The sequence below is a fragment of the Mandrillus leucophaeus genome, unplaced genomic scaffold (genome assembly GCF_000951045.1).
Source record: "Mandrillus leucophaeus isolate KB7577 unplaced genomic scaffold, Mleu.le_1.0 Scaffold1173, whole genome shotgun sequence".
NCBI lineage: Eukaryota > Metazoa > Chordata > Mammalia > Primates > Cercopithecidae > Mandrillus > Mandrillus leucophaeus.
In genome coordinates, this window is record NW_012100021.1 from 305,343 (window position 1) to 322,068 (window position 16,726).

At 40.5% G+C, this 16,726-nt stretch overlaps 1 protein-coding gene across 2 annotated transcripts in view; it reads left to right on the forward strand.

Moving 5' to 3' along the window:
- Positions 1 to 16,726, forward strand: part of CNST (consortin, connexin sorting protein) — a 133,893-nt gene that overhangs the window by 106,020 nt on the left and 11,147 nt on the right. For both annotated transcript variants that reach the window (XM_012000964.1, XM_012000969.1), the window contains exon 9: positions 5,503 to 6,401. In XM_012000964.1, coding sequence (XP_011856354.1) covers positions 5,503 to 6,401 — 899 coding nt within the window. The remainder of the gene's footprint in view (positions 1 to 5,502; positions 6,402 to 16,726) is intronic.

The following is a 16,726-nucleotide window of genomic DNA, read 5'->3' on the forward strand; positions in this document are numbered from 1 at the left end:
AGTGGCGATGAGCATTTTTGTGTGTGCCTTTAATGGATATGTACATTCTGTTATCTTGGGTATTCCCTAACGTTTAATATTTATACTTTTTATCTGTTTCCATGGAGAATTCCAACAAAATTATCTTCAACCATAATCTATTTTAGACTAAAATGACATAAACTGAAATTTTTTAAATATGTGTATGTGAAATCGTCTTTATTTATTAGCGAAAGATTAGCATTCTTTTTTTTTTTTTCTTTTGGAGTGCAGCGTTGGTAGCTTCTTTGGGGGTTTCCAGTTTAATTGGCCATCTAAGGAGATTAACACATGATATAGCTGCACTTTGAACTATGTGAGCCAGTGGTAATGTTTCAGCCGTGGAAACGTTCTGTGCTAATATTAGAATCCAGAGAAGCTGTATTTTTTTATAGCCATTTCAGTGACATTTGTTTGGAAGCGTATTGCTGCTGTAATTTTTTTTTTTAATTCTTTTTTCTTTCTTTTTTTCTACAGTCCTCTTTTATCCAAACATAAGGTAAGAAATTGTTTCTTTTGAAAATATTTCTAGGAAAAATGTTTGTGTCATATGTCTGTTTTATGGACTGTTTTGGAAAATAAAGAAACCTTTCCCAAGTTATTTTCAGCTTCCTAGTTTAACACAACAGTTTTCCCAAAAGTTGGGTTTTCTCGTTTTAAACTTTTTAGATAGCAGCTGTGGAGAAGTCCCAGGAAGGGAAATGCTCTACGCAGTTACGAGTGTCTGAAGATCCAAAGGAAAGAGGAGCTGCCACCAAAGAGTCAGGTATGCTTTAACTTAAGCTAGGGAGCAACGGGAAAGATACCTGCCTCGTCTGATATTTTACAAGTGTTACCTCTGATTTGCTGTGAAGGATCTTTTCTTTTTTTTTTTTGCACTTACATTTTTGTACCTATACCTCTCCTAGAAAAATAGCAAAACAAGAATTTTTATATTGTTTAGGTCCACATTTTAGACTTCTGGTAGTAGATACCATAAAATCTAAGTTCTTATAAAAACATAAAATTCTTATGTTTTCAGTAGGTGGTTATATATATATATAACAGAATAAGCAAAGATGGTACAAAATGCTCTGAAATAGAACTGGCGTTGGTACATTCATACATTGTTTTCTGTTTAAAAACCAACAGTTATTGTATGCACTTTACCAGAAATTTGTTCTGTCAATTTAGATATTTAAAACTCTGTATCTTGATAATTCATAGCAATTTAATTTCTCCCCTTTTCTGTTTACTAACATACGATATACTTTAGTTTGTGTATGTATTTCTAAAGCATTGATGATGATTTCCTACCACCTTGTGCTCTTATATCAGAAGATTTTAAGAGGCTTTCTTCTAAATGTTTGGCATGTTGCTCATTATAAAAGCTTTAGAAAATAAAAATAAATGAGTATGTTTTAGGGTTTTTTCCCCTTGACATCTAATTTTACTATTAATGTATATTTCCAGGTTTTATGTTACTGGGCCTGAGAGCCCTGATACTGAAGAGGAAGTGTCAGGTGTTTTGGACGAGTTGCCCTGAAGTGATGTGATGATGATGATGATGATGATGATGTCATGATTAGCCTTTTGCCCTCCCCTCCCTTTTTTTTGAGACAGGGTCTCACACTGTTGCCCAGGCTGGAGTGCAGTGGCACCATCACGGCTCACTGCAGCGAGCTCCTGAGCTCAAGTAATCCTCCCGCCTCAGCCTCCCCAGTACCTGAGATTATAGGCACACACCACGGTATCCAGTTAATTTTTAAATATTTTTGTGGATATGGAGGTCTCACTGTGTTACTCAGGCTGGTCTGGAAGTCCTGAGCTCAAGCGGTCCTCTCACCTCGGTCCCACAAAGTCCTGGAATTACAAACATGAGCCACCATGCCCGGCCAACCTTTTACTCTTTACAAAGTATATTTTTATTCTTTCAAATCTTTCTTTATCTCCTTTTCACTTCTGAGACAAGCTAGGGATGTTGCCTTGGGTCAGTCCTGCTAGACTCTGTTCTTCCTGTCTTTCCTTTTCCAGTCATTTTTATATCAGAAATCACCGTAAAATGAGCTTCATAACAATCTTAAAGGAGGAAAAATATCACAAAGCTGCCCAGTGTGGGTGTGAACGTGTCTCTGTGTTGAGCACATTGAGAAAAGTGCTATTACAAGCTGTGCATTTGAGTTTGAGACTTACTTAGCATGGTTGCTGCCCAGCACCTCCTTCAACTTGGCCTCTGCTTTGATTCATGTGGTACAGATGGGGAAACTGAGGTACCAAGTTTAGTCACTTGCTTGGTGCTTTGATTCACAGCTAGAACCTGGGTCTTCCCATTTCCTTTTTTTTTTTTTTTTTTTTTGAGACGGAGTCTTGCTCTGTCGCCCAGGCTGGAGTGCAGTGGTGCAATCTCGGCTCACTGCAAGCTCCGCCTCCCGGGTTCACGCCATTCTCCTGCCTCAGCCTTCCAAGTAGCTGGGACTACAGGCGCCCGCCACCACGCCCAGCTAATTTTTTGTATTTTTAGTAGAGATGGGGTTTCACCGTGCTAGCCAGGATGGTCTCGATCTCCTGACCTCATGATCCACCCGCCTCAGCCTCCCAAAGTGCTGGTATTACAGGCGTGAGCCACCACGCCTGGCCGGGTCTTCCCATTTCTAATTGAATGCAGCCTGCTTCTGCTAAGTGCATTGTATGGCTTATCAAAGGCTTCAACAATCCAGATGTCCCAGGAATAACCCTGTGAGGGAGTATGGACTGAATTCTCGGGAAAGAAATGTTGCCCAAGTTTCACCAAACAATATTTTAAAGAGAAATGTCGACAATGTGGGTGACTCTCCGAATGTAGTTTGGAAATCTTGGCTTTTCCAAAATTATGGTGGAGTTTTTTTCCCCATATTTTCTGTAGTATTTCTAAATAATGGGATGAAGCAACCATTTTCAGGCTATTTTGTAAATAATACATTGTACCCATAGATTGTCTTTATTGCTTATCACTTAAGTGATATCTCAGTTAATTAGATACGATACTTTAAGCGGTTCTACTTCGTGACATAGCGGCCGTCCACCACCCCACCTCCAACTCATAAAATGGCACCTCAGACTGATTCTGTACCTTTTCAGTCACTTACTAATAAGCTATTAAATAGTCTCATTTTGATTATTTAGAGCTTAGCCCTATTCAATCCTGAACTTGATTTTCACACTTAAATCTCATTATACTCAAAGCTCTTCTCCGCCCTCCAGTTGCCAGGGCTGGGAACACAGTCTGCTCCTGGTTGGAGTTCGCTGGATTGGTGCTTATGACTGAACCCAGGTCGTGTGGTGGCTCCAGCAGGAGCAGCTACGGAGGAGGTTACCCCCAAGCTGCTCCCCTAGATATTTGCAGCCTTTAGGTAACTGACCCTCAGCTGGAAGCAACGCACCCCATTCCTCTGATGTGGGGGTTCTCTCTGCCCTGTGCTTTCACAGTGCCTGTGGGACTGTGGTTCCCAGTCTCATTTAGTCTCTGAATCCTGTGGACATGTTTCGAGGGACATCTTCTGAACCTTTGGGTACCTGGAATCGTAGAGGAGCGGCTTGGCCCCCTTTCCCCTTGGCTGTGGCCCTCACTGCTCTAACCTTCCCCCATTTAGCAGAGGGAGGGGCAGACCAGCAAGCCCAGTGGCAAAGCAGACAACCAAAGGAAAGTGAAATGTGCCTGTGTTTTCTTGCAGCCTCACAAACTTAGAGTGATTCTTTGGGGTGGGGAGAGAGAAGGAAGGCTGTGTTCTCCCAAAGGTGACCACTTCTTCCTTCTCCTGATCCGCATCTGACAATTTGAGTCAGGGTGTCAGGGGAGGTGCTATGAACTCTACTGAATAGCTACCTCTCAGCAACCCGGAGTTGAGGTGGCAGCCTCAGCACCAGATGCTCTGAAATCTGAAGCCGACGTTTCAGGAATGCCTTTTGCTTGATATGGTGTGGGCCTCAATTGTCAGTTGGTAATTAGTAGTAAAGTATCAATATGTTTTTGGAGTCCAGGGTGAAAAGGAAAGAAAAAAAAAAAAAAAAGAAAAAGTATCAGTAAATAAAAAAACAAATGGAATAAAATTATCATCATGTTTTCTCTTTTATTTTCACATTTGGCTCATTTATTTAAGTTAAACAGCATATTAGTATAAAAAGGTTAAAACTTCCAAAATAGTTATGAATGCTAAGTGTACCAATAAAGCGAGAATGAGCAAGCTTCTCTGTTATCTACCCATCCATGCACTTCTCCTTCATTGTTCACACGGAGGTTTTTAACTGTTTCATTTTAAAGTGAAATAAAAATAAGTTGGTTTTACTTAAAGTAGAAATTGAAAGAGATGTCAAAATTCAAACCCATTTCTGCTTGTTGCAAAAACGTATCCTTCTTATTGCTACCCTTTGCTACCTCCCTTTAAGAAGTTGCAAGTAGGCCGGGCGCGGTGGCTCAGGCCTGTAATCCCAGCACTTTGGGAGGCCGAGGCGGGTGGATCAGGAGGTCAGGAGGTTGAAACCATCCTGGCCAACACGGTGAAACCCCATCTCTACTAAAAATACCAAAAATTAGCCAGGCGTAGTGGCGGGCGCCTGTGGTCCCAGCTACTGGGGAGGCTGAGGCAGGAGAATGGCGTGAACCCGGGAGGCGGAGCTTGCAGTGAGCCGAGATCGCATCACTGCACTCCAGCCTGGGAGACAGAGTGAGACTCCGTCTCAAACAAACAAACAAAAAAAAGTTGCAAGTAATTTGCAAACATATTTATTAGTGGTATTATGGTCAAATTGTAAATTTTAACAGAACTGAGTTTTGTTCCTTTAATCTTAGTAAACCAGACCAATACTACTTTTCTTTGGTTGGTTGTTTTTTAAGACAGTTTTGCTCTTGTTGCCCAGGCTGGAGTGCAATGGCGCAATCTCGGTTCACCGCAACCTCCGCCTCCCGGGTTCAAGCAATTTTCCTGCCTCAGCCTCCTGAGTAGCTGGGATTACAGGCATGTGCCACCACACCCAGCTAATTTTGTATTTTTAGTAGAAACGGGGTTTCTGCATGTTGGTCAGTCTGGTTTCAAACTCCCGACCTCAGGTGATCCGCCCACCTCAGCCTTCCAAAGTGCTGGGATTACAGGCGTGAACCACAGCACCCGGCCCAATACACCATGTCTTAAATGTGCTGAAAATAATTTTTCTAACTTCATTTTAATGTAAAATGCTACTAAAGTTCAGAGTAGCTTTTAAACCTTTGAAAATGACTTTTTTGATTATAATGAGGACTAAATGATTTAGTCATATTCACATGCTTTTGAATAATCCCTGTTCTGTATAAGGATTATTTACTAAATATTTTAGGTATTTCCTCTACCTAAAGACACTATAATGCAACAGATAGAATTTCCATTTGAAAGGGTTAGAATATTGTTGTATTACACATATTCATAAGTCCCTTCTTTTCCTTCCCATACGAAGTGTTTTTTGAATTTTTAACAATTTATTTTTCTTCATCTTTAGAGAGTAAAACTTGTCTTGGCACAGAGCCAGATAAAGACAGCCAACGTAAAGAGGAGCCCGTGGGGAGCAGTCCCTGCTGTCATCAGATGGACCAGCAGGCGGATGCCCCAAGCCTTTCGGTAACTGCGGGAAAGGACCACACGGAGGAGCTGCTCTGCCGCACTGAAGCCACGTTACCGCTCCACACCCAGTCCTCCGAGACAGCAGGGAGCCCGTCTGGGCCAGACTCTTCTGAGGATGCTTGTGAGGATGACAGTGGCTTGCAGCTGGCTCAGACAGAGGCCTGCCAGGATGTGGCCAGAATAGAGGGCATTGCTGAAGACCCTAAAGTGTTGCCTTCCAGCGACTCAGCGACGGAGACACTGATTTTACCAGGCTGTGACCGTATACCTCCTGCATTGATTTCTGAGGGTAAATATTCACAGGCTCAGAGAAAAGAACTCCGTTTGCCACTTCGGGATGCTTCTGAGGCGTTGCCCACAGACCAACTTGCGAACAATGAATTAAATGAGCTGCAGCAGCCTGATCTTACGGACAGTGATGGAAAATCACCACAGGCGCTGGCTGACTCAGACGGCTCTGAGAATGTGCTCTGTGGAAGTAATCAAATATCTGACCTAGGCACACTGCTTCCAGAGGTGTGTATGGCCCCAGAGGAAAAGGGAGAGAAAGATGAGCAACTCAACAGAGAAACAGAAGACTATTTGAACAGCCTTTTAGAAGGATGTTTAAAAGATACTGAAGATTCCCTTTCCTACGAAGATAACCAAGACGACGACTCTGATCTCCTTCAAGATCTCTCTCCTGAAGAAGCATCCTATAGTCTGCAGGAGAATCTGCCTTCTGATGAGAGCTGTCTTTCTCTTGATGATCTTGCCAAAAGGATAGAGATTGCAGAGGTAAATCAGAGATGAAGTACAATTAAAAGTAAAATGGCATTTAAAAAACATATATGTATTAAATATTGCCTTGTTTTTGTAAGTTTTCTCTTGTCTCAAACATGAGGGAAAATTCTGGTTCACATAGGCTTTTAATTATTAGTAGTTTTTACATTTGTGTGTATTGAATAAAATGACTTTTAATCATTATAATGTTCATACTACAAGATGTTCTATTGCATGCCTCCAGCTAGAGTGAGCCTTATCGTATATATCCATTTTTTATAGTCCTGACTGATATGTGGCAGTTCCAGAAATTGGAATCAAGACAAGAATAGTCACATTCTAATAAGGAAGTCTCATTTTTCTTCTCATACATCTAGCAGATAAAATATGATATGTACTTACTGTTTCCTCCTCTTGTTAATATATTTTTAAAATCTTTTAAAACAGTCTAAAGAATGGACGGAACGTTTTAAAATGGAAGAGATACTGGATTAATTTTTAACCTTATATTAAGTTGAAAAAAAAGATTAAGGAAAAATGACCATTTTTCAAAGTTTGGAAAAAGAAAAGATAAAAGCCATATCCAAACTACAGCACCCTCACCAAGGTGGCCTGGATGGTAGAGCAGAATTTGATTGCCTTAGTTCCAGTACAATCCCACCAGTTAGTTAACAGCTTCTTGGAGTTACTTTTTACCTCTGTAAGCCTGTTTTCTTCTCTGAAAATTTGGATACGAGCTGCCTTTCCTTTTCTTCACCATTTTTACCCCCAAGTTCACTTTTAAGTCCCATTTCTACTCATTGTATTCTGAATCAGCATTATCATTGGAAAAAAAAATAAGGGGGAAAATGAAAAAGTAACAAAGCCAAAGTAGACAATAAAATATGTGTGAAAATAGAAGACTGTGAAAAGCTTTCTAAGGTAATTATAACTGTTATATTACTAGCTCCCTTTATTGCCGTTTATAGTCAATTCTCTATAAACAATGACTTTTCTTTTTAATTTTTTTCTTGCTAAAATTAGATAGAATAGTAAAGCACTTGGCTTACTGTTCATTCTCTTATTTTAACCAGACAGCTTGGTTGCCATTTGCGGTTAATTCTCTACAGACTATTTTTTTTTTCTTACTTTTTGCTTAACGAAATTATTTAATATTGCTTAATGGGCACAGAGTTTCCATTTGGGGCAATGAAAAGTGTTGGCAATAGATGGTGGTGATGGTGCACATTTTGATTGTAATGAATGCTGCTGAATTGTGTACTTACCAAGAGTTAAGGGCAGTTTCATGTGATATGTATTTTTCCACAATGTTAAAAATAGTTTTTTAAAAAATTAGGGCTAATGGTAAAGCACTTAATCAGGTATTCATTCTCCTGTATATTTTAACTAAATCTCTGGTACAGGAAGTTAACAACACAAAGCCTATACCCACATTCAAATCTTAGCTGTAATGCCAAAAAAGTTACCATTATCTGCCTTTTTTCATGCCAGTAATCAAGTCGACCGTGAAGGGAGAGCCCCTGTGGTCTAATTTTACCTTTTTAGGTCTAAATTGTGAAGAAGGAGCAGAGGGCTCCTGTTGTCTTGCCCACCTTATAAAACGTTTTCCTCCATTTCAACATTTGACTATAGTTACACACTGATAATCACGTGGCCTTTTTAGAACTGTCTTTCCCCAGTAACTCGTATTTGAGGGGATAATAGGAACTTTTGGAATTTCAGTTTTTGCTTCTGCCTGAAAGCTGTTCGGCTGGATAAATTTCTGTTGTCTAGTTTGCCAGATGTCTCCTCCAGAGCAGTTCTTTGAGTTTTGGTAACCTTTATCTTCAGCCCCCTCCCTACTCAGCTGTGTTGAAGATGCACAAGGGTCTTGTCAGGGATGTATCAAAGGTCTGTAGCATTTCTCCTGTATATTTCAATCATCTATTGACAAGTATTTCCAAAGCCTACAATTGATCAACATCCTTTTCCCAAATTATTTTTCCCCACATCACTAAATTTAAAATTGTACTCAACTGAGTCATCCTATTTCTAAGAAATAAAAGAATTGTTTATATTGGGGAAAAAATATTTTAAGGTGGCAGATTGTTAAATTAATGTTGTATATTACAACTAAATGGAATATTCCCTCCTCAGACTCAAAACACAATGTCACTTCTACTGGATAACAGCTAACAGTGGAAATTATATACAAAGTCTCACTCTGTCGCCCAGGCTGGAGTGCAGCAGCATGATCTCAGCTCACTGCAACAACCTCCATCTCTCAGGTTCAAGCAATTCTCGTGCCTCAGTCTGTCGAGTAGCTGGGACTACAGGCAGGCACCACCACGCCCCGCTAATTTTTGTATTTTTAGTAGAGACGGGGTTTCACCATGTTGGCCAGGTTGGTCTTCAACTCCTGGCCTCCAGTAATCCACCTGCCTCGGCCTCCCAAAGTGCTGGGATTACAGGCGTCAGCTACCACCCGTGGCCTTCAAACACTTTTTCTGTTGTGCTTTCAGTAAAATTTTATTAAGAGTCTTCCCTGTGTTTGGTGCTGAGGATACAATGAAAAATCAGATGATGTTCTTGGCCTTTTGGGGGGTCTCCGCTGTCACAGGTGGCTAATTTTACTGGAATTGTTTTTGAAAATTTTTTTATGCTTCCTTCCTTTTGTGATTAGAGGATATAGAACATGATCTCTTAATAACCAAGTAATTTTGAACAGCATTTTTCATACACTTAGGAACCCCGAGACAATGAGCCTGTCCCCTCCACCCCCCACGCTGCTGTGCAAGTGGTCCTAGGTGGTCCTTCTCTGTTCGCTTTCCCGGATCTCCCTGTGACCTCTCCCGCCTCAGGTTCTCTTACTTCCCTCTTTCTACCATTGTGTTTGTGGTAGAACATGCTGGTTTGTTCTTTCTTTGCCAGCTTTCCCCTTTTCTCTTGTCTTTCTGCTTTCATTTTCTTGCCACTTTTGCGTTGCCCAGCCTTGGCTCCAGTGGACCTTGGTTTTGATCATCATTGCCAGCCCAGTGCAAGCACTTGTTTTGCTGTGTTGCTTTGAACAACTGGATTCATCACATCAAATGAAATAATTTATAGAGAACGAAAATGTCTATGCTATTTATATAGTGACATGTATAAAGGGAACTTGTCTAGGTTTGGAAAGCTTTTTCAAACCCAGTAATTTGCTATGTAAAGTGATAGCTTAATATCTGAAGTATTGCTATTCTTTCTTACATAAAAAATAGCATGACACATTGTCATCAAAAGTATAGTTTATACCGTATACTGTTTTTAAAAGGCATCAAAAATTTTATCCTCCTTTCATAGATTTTTAAGAAAAAAAAGTATCACATGTGCAGTGTCAGACAACACATTGGAAAGATTTACTTGTTTGTTCTCGTTCAGTAATTTTTATTGAGTGGCTTCTCTGTGAGGGCCGCATTACAGATGCAGTGACTAAAATACAGGTAAGGATTTTTATGCAGATGAAGCCTGCAACCTAACAGTCATCTGGCACCAAGTGTGTTGTCTTTTTGCTGCATTTGATTATCCCACAGTTTTTGGCAAGGGATGAAATTGCATTGTAATACCCATAATACACCAACATGGTGGTTTTAATGTCAGAACCCAAACCCCTCTACTCTGGAGCCTGATCCTGCAAATAAATCATGTGTTTGCTTAGTTCTGGAACCTGGAAGAGTGGCATTATCTTCTCTTCAAACTCTTCAGCTGTTCCTCCTGTAGCCTGAGACTCAGAGGGAGCTCCTAGCATCAAAACTTGAACGAAATGTGCCATACGAACTCAAAGTGGCGGGATGACCCACCGGGCGCACTCAGCCTCTGTAGACTGTTAGACGCGTAGAGATGAGGTAGCTGTTTTCTGAACAAGTGAGGTTGAAATTAAAGTTAACCTATTTTTGAACATAATGAAACCTATTTTTGAACATAATTAAAGTTAACCTATTTTTGAACATTGAAAATAATCTTAGTATGTAATTCAGAGGTCCCCTTGTGAGCAGATTTTAGCAACATAATATGCCGTGTGGATATTAACCATTCCTTTTTCTTCATTAACATCTACATTTATAATCTGCTTGCAGAGATGTCATATGTTCAGAAAACTATATTAAGTGTTTCAGATTCCAGTGATTTTTGTTTTTAGAAATAATTTCATTATTTTTAAAATCTGAGGAAGAGGCCCTGTGTTACTGCTTGGGTCTTTAGAAAGCTTTTACCCTGGGAGAGAGCAACTCATGTTCCTTTTCCTCTGTTTAGATTAGCAACATTCACTTAAATGTTTTCAGACCTGCTTGTATCACACAAAGCAAAACACAGGGGAGGACATAAGGTCACACTGTCTAGTGGGGAGAAAAATGACAACCCAGATGGCTCCTGGGTTTGCCTTTAGAGAAGCTGTCTAATCGAAACTGTGAGTTTTCTTCCCCGTTGCCTATGAAGGGAGGTAGTTACTTCTTGGCTAGATCACTGGGATCAGGGAAGTTTCTTTACGACTAGCTGCTGTGGGATTCTCTTGCCAAGTGAAGATGGGAGGCTAGCACTAAGCAGTAGTTGTTTATGAGATCACATTGGTGGCTGCTTTATGGATCCAGAACAAAAGGGGGTCTTAGAAACAGCCGTCATGGTTGTTCTGCCCAGAATGGCTCTTTTGAGAGGAGCAGGGGAAGTCCAGCCTCCTTACAACAGAAGAAATGCAGTCTTCCAATAATGTAAGAGGTTTTAGGAACAATGGTTGGCCCAGAATTTATGTAGATATCTAAAGAGCCCCCAAAGGAAAACCCAGGGATTACCTGTTTTCCAAATGGTCTCGTCCTTGCCTTTTGTTTTTATCATGACCGCTACATTTTCTAATTAATTAATGCTTCTCTTGATTGCCGTGTCTCTTGCACAAAGCTCTTTTTCTTTTCCATTTTAATCACTCTTTTAACTATATTTGTACGGCCTCTTCCTGGATTTTTGCAGTAGTTACTTAATAAGTTTCCCTGTTCCTTGTTTCATCTTCTCCCCTCCAAATGGCTCTTACGTTAGCCCTCTATAAACTTGGGGTCTCAAACTGGTACCCAAGGAGCCAGTCAGGTATTAGAGTCAATGAAATGACTTAGCTGTAGTGATAGGAAGAAGGTTTCCACGCCTTTTCCAGAAGCATTCAGCTTTTTTAAACTCTACGGATTAAAACCAACCTCAGCTGAGGGTTCTTGATCGAACACCCAGACTGTGAGTTTAAACCCCTCCTGCTGTGAAACCCTTTCTACACCGTCATTCCTTTCCCACAGCTCTCTTTAGCTGCAGGATAGAGGCTGTATCGTCATCCGGCCCACCTGCCTCTCCAACATCATCTTCTGTCCTGGGGTCTCAGACGGTGCTGTAGTCTGGCCGCCTCACCACCTCCCAGCTACACCCTGCACGTTGTCACCTTTGCTCTTTTCCCTCTGCGTATGTCAGCTCCACCCTGAGGCGAGCAACCTTCTTTCCACGTAACCTTTTCTTCCCAGCCCTCAACATCTAGGTCATGGCTTTTTAGCATGGAGAGTACCAAGCAGTGCCTAGCTCATGGCCAGTACTCAGTAAGTGCTAGCTGATGCCATGATTCCCTGATCACTGGAGTCCAGAAGTTTGTTTCTTTCAAACAATTCCTCAGAACTTCAAATGAGGGCGAGGCTGGAACATCACTCTTCCCAAAGTCCGACCTAACTGTAATCTCCCTCTGTTATCATAAGATGCACACATGCTGTCTTCTACACCAAACTGCAAACTCCTTAAAGATAGGGATTCTGTTAAGTCTATCTTTATATTCTCTGCAAAGCTAATACAGGCTGTTGTAAATAACAGCCACTATACACAGTAAGGCTATTTTTTTCTTAGTTCATTTATAAAAATAAATATCCTTTAATAATAGATTTGGTTTTGATTATTTTCAATGAAAAAGCTACATTATGTTTAAGTATTTCCTAGGTGCTATCTATGTGTAAATTGCTTATCCGTATATTTTTTCTTCTTTGGCATATTTAGTGAGCACCTACTTTATTATAGAAACTAGGAAGACAGCGCTGAACGCAGATCAGGTCCCTGCTCTCATAAAGCTTACTTTCTAGAGGGAGAGACACATAATAAATTAACATAAAAACAAAAATATAGTTTTGGATACTGGAAGAACTATTAAAGAATTTCAACAAGGTGAGGGGATTTAAAGTAACTGAACTGGCAGCTATTTAAACAATTTTCTGGGACTTAAAAATGGGATCATATCTTGACATTCTCTTTTCTTTTTCTATTTTGAACTTATTAAATTGTCCCTTTAAGCAAGCAAAACAAATTACAAAAACATGAGGTAATGCCTAACCTAGAAACTTAGACACATGATAAAACTCCTGTTATTTTTTAAAGCCTTTTTCCTTTTTAAGTGAATCTTTTAAAGATTCGACATTGATGTACTTCATCATAGTCCGTTTTTTCCCTTGTTTGCCTTCTCCCCATATTGCAGTGTTGTAAGAAGCAGTGCTGTGGGTCTGAGGTGACCGCCGCGTTCTTTCTGGAAAATGGCTGCGCTCACAGCTGGCACTCCCTGGCCCAACTGTGACGTGTTTTTATCAGTTGGCCATGGAAGGAGCCATGACATTAGTCTACTTCCAGATTAATGAAATGACACAAATATCTTTCATCTAATCTCCTCTCCCCTTATGTCTCTAGATGGACAAATTTGGCCATTAGTTTAAGTATCTCATAAATGAGGTGATGTGTAAGACAAGAATTTTTGCTTGAGTCTTATTTGAAAGTTCTATTAATCTCGTTTTAATTATAATATATAGTATAGCATATGGCATAAAGCAACATGTTAATAGTCATAGAAAATAAGATATTTCACATTAAGGAACTGGCAAGAGGTTTGGTATCGAGTTTGTTTTCAAACTCTACCAGCTTCGGGCACTGCGATCTTTAACAAGTTACTCAGGCTCTTGAAGCTTGGCTTCTTCATCTGCAAAGTGGGGCTAAGGCTTCTAAAAGAGAGTTGTGAAAATTAAATATGATGTATTATGTAAATGTCTTTACATAAAATGTACACATTTACTAAATTACAGTTGTTATTATGGAACCCAACACTGAAGAAGCAGGCAGAGAATCACTTGTTTCTGTCGTTAGGAATAGTGGTAAATTTGACATGTGCCACTATAGTGAAATTGCTGGCATTTAAGGTATTTATGATATACTCTAATAGTATGATTTATGAATGTTAATTCTGAAATCAGTTGGAAGCCAACTGTGTGTTCTTGTTCAGAACTGACCAGCCTAGAGCTTCTGAATGGAGTAAAACCTGTATCATTAAAAGAATGTGACTTGGTATCTATTTTCTTCTTTAATTTAGTGAGGAGGCACTTCCAACAGCAGTGTGTCCCTGAATGTTTTCCTTGTCACATCAGGATTTACTATTCCGGAAGAGTTGCAGAATAATTTTGTTTTCACAACGAGTTCATTCTGAAAATGCTATTTAAGATGGTCACTGATATCTGAGGGGAAGTGTGGGAAGAACTATTTATTTGCAAATACAGAAGCCTGGCCAGATGGAATTTTTTTTAATTCTGCATTTATTCATAGAGCACCACCAGTAGCAATTACATTAATTATAGCTCAGACATTCTTTTTGGTCTCAATGGAAGGGCTTGGCGTATTTGTTTGGGTAACAATATGGCAATTGAAGTGGGAAACTAAATTTAGTTTTAAGGCTTTATTTTTTGAGATTTAAAAATTCTTCACCTTTTAATACTGACACTATAGTTAAAAAAAAAAAAAAAATGGAAATATTTTTAAGAATAGTTTGGGGCCGGGCACACTGGCACATACCTGTAATCCTGGCACTTTGGGAGGCCAGGCACTTTGGATTGCTTGAGCCCAGGAGTCCGAGAACAGCCTGGGCAACATAGCAAAACCCTGTCTCCACAAAAGAATGCAAAAAAAATTAGCCAGGCATGGTGGCGTGTGACTGTCATCCCACCTACAGGAGGCTAAGGTGGGAGGATTGCTTGAGCCTAGGAGGTTGAGGCTACAGCAAGCTGTCAGCATGCCACTGCGCTCCAGCCTGGGCAACAGAGTGCGACCCTCTCTCAAAAAAAACAGACAAAAACAAAACAAAATAGTGGTTTGGAGGGAACACACTGCTCTCTGCCTAAGTCGGCAGCCCATCTGTTTTAGAAACACTTGCCAGTCTTTTGAGTGAGGCCCCGGACCAAGACCATGACTTTCTTTTGTCTTACTTGCCCTTCAAGCATGAAATTAAGGCAAACCCCACCAAACTTGTTTCTTAAGATGTTTTAGTTGGACTGCCCTGATGTGGTAAGAAAAACTTCTGTTACAGGTAAGCCTGAATGTACCCAAAACTCTTGCAAAAATAGAAAGGCTAGATGCTGTCTGCCACTCCCACCTAAGAGTTCCTCCTTGGCCTGCATCTCTTACGCCTAAGCGTGGCCCACCATCCCTTGTTCTCCATCTGTAGGCTGTAGAACCAGAAGACAGTCCCAACAGAAAGACCTAGAGAAGATCACTGAGCAAGCCTGAAAGGAAATAATGGAAAAGAGCAGACTCCTTCACTTCAGACTCTGGGGCAGGCCCTGCTGAAACAAAAGGGTTTTGGTGGCAGAAAAAAAAGGCGTGGTTCGATTTTTAGCAAGAATTAAGGTATTGTGAGGGAGGGAGTGTCAAAATGTTAGCCCATCCCACACAATTGTAATTTCTCTTACTCTGTTTCTCCCATCTTTGGAAAGAGTTTGGAAAAGGTTGCCAGAGTTCGTTGCCACCCATAGTAAATAAGGTGGGACCACCTGACAAGGCATGTATCCCTTAGCAGAGTGACTTCAGAGCCAAACACCACCCTGGATGAGGCCGAGCAGGAGCTGAGGTGGGGACCTCACAGCCGCTGCACGAGGACCAGCTCTAGGTTCAGTTGGCACATTCTGTGCCTTCCCAGATGATTTCAGGAGCTTCTCTTCCTCTGTCAACATGTGTGTTCATATTTGCAGTGCCTTTTAATTTATGGCTTGTATCCGTTTCTTGAATTTATAGATGCAGAATTTATATCATAAAGATATACAATTAACAGTAACACAACTCTGGGGCTCATCTTTAAAGCTATTCTTAATAGGATTGTTTTTTCTAAGTAGTTAAAACGGCACCTTGAAAATCCCCATGGCAGGTGAATTCACCATTGATAAGTGTATGACAGTATTTTATGGAGAAAATAGATAGTGAAGGAATCAATAAACTTCCTCCTCCCTTTTAAAATTTTTGAAAACATTTTAGAACAGCCAGATTCAAGATCCTCTCCTTTGTTTACATGTACTAAAAATTAAAAGAATATCAGTGATACAGCCGTAGTAGTAATGTATTCATGAAAATTAATTTTCGTTTTTCATCTTTTGCTCTTTACAAACTTATTAAGACTGTTTCCCTCTCAGTTTCAGCAAGGTGCTTGTAAAACCTATTTTCTTTGTTGTTTGAAGGAGTTCTTTAATGGTGATGTTGCTTTCTTTACATATTTGTACTTACCATTTCAAGGCTGCTAAAGTACTTTTGTTTTCTCAGAACACGGACTTCTGAAATACATATTTCCTGTAAAAAGAAAAGAATGTATTGTTGGCTTATTGATTTTTTTTTTTTTTTTTTTTGGAGATAATGGTTTCTATAGACCCACATTCAGGGAAGCGTAGTCAAAGACCATCTTGAGCTATTTGGCCCTAAAAGCCCTAAGATATAAAAAGAACTAATCGAATCTGTAATATTTATGCATAGCACATTATCAAAGATTGCTGGCTGGACCTGCAAGTCATACTTAGTGTTTTATGCTATTGATTAGATAAATGACATTACAGGCAGTCCTCAGCTTAGAGTTACCTGATGCCAGCAAGTCACTGACATCTTCAGGGTTAGGCCCACGATGCCTGCCTGTGTCATCACCTACAGCTTGTAGCAATCAGGCAACTAACAAGTTAACTTCTGTGACTGGCCCTGCTGTTCAGGGGCCTTTGGTAAGGCCTCCTGCTTCCCAGCCTGGCTCTTCCACCTGATCCTGTTCCTTCTCCCTGCACCTTGGAGTCTTTTAGCTTCTAAATGGCGAGGGTTTTTGGTTTTATTTCTAAGTAGGGGGTGGAACATAGGCAGGAGAGAGGCAGCCCAAGTGAAAGCTAGAAGGCAGCATATAAAGGGGTAGGAGTGGGTGTCTGAAGAGATATTAGACAGCAGACTTTTTCTTTTTTTTTTTTTCCCCCGAGACGGAGTCTAGCTCTGTCGCCCAGGCTGGAGTGCAGTGGCCTGATCTCAGCTCACTGCAAGCTCCGCCTCCCGGGTTC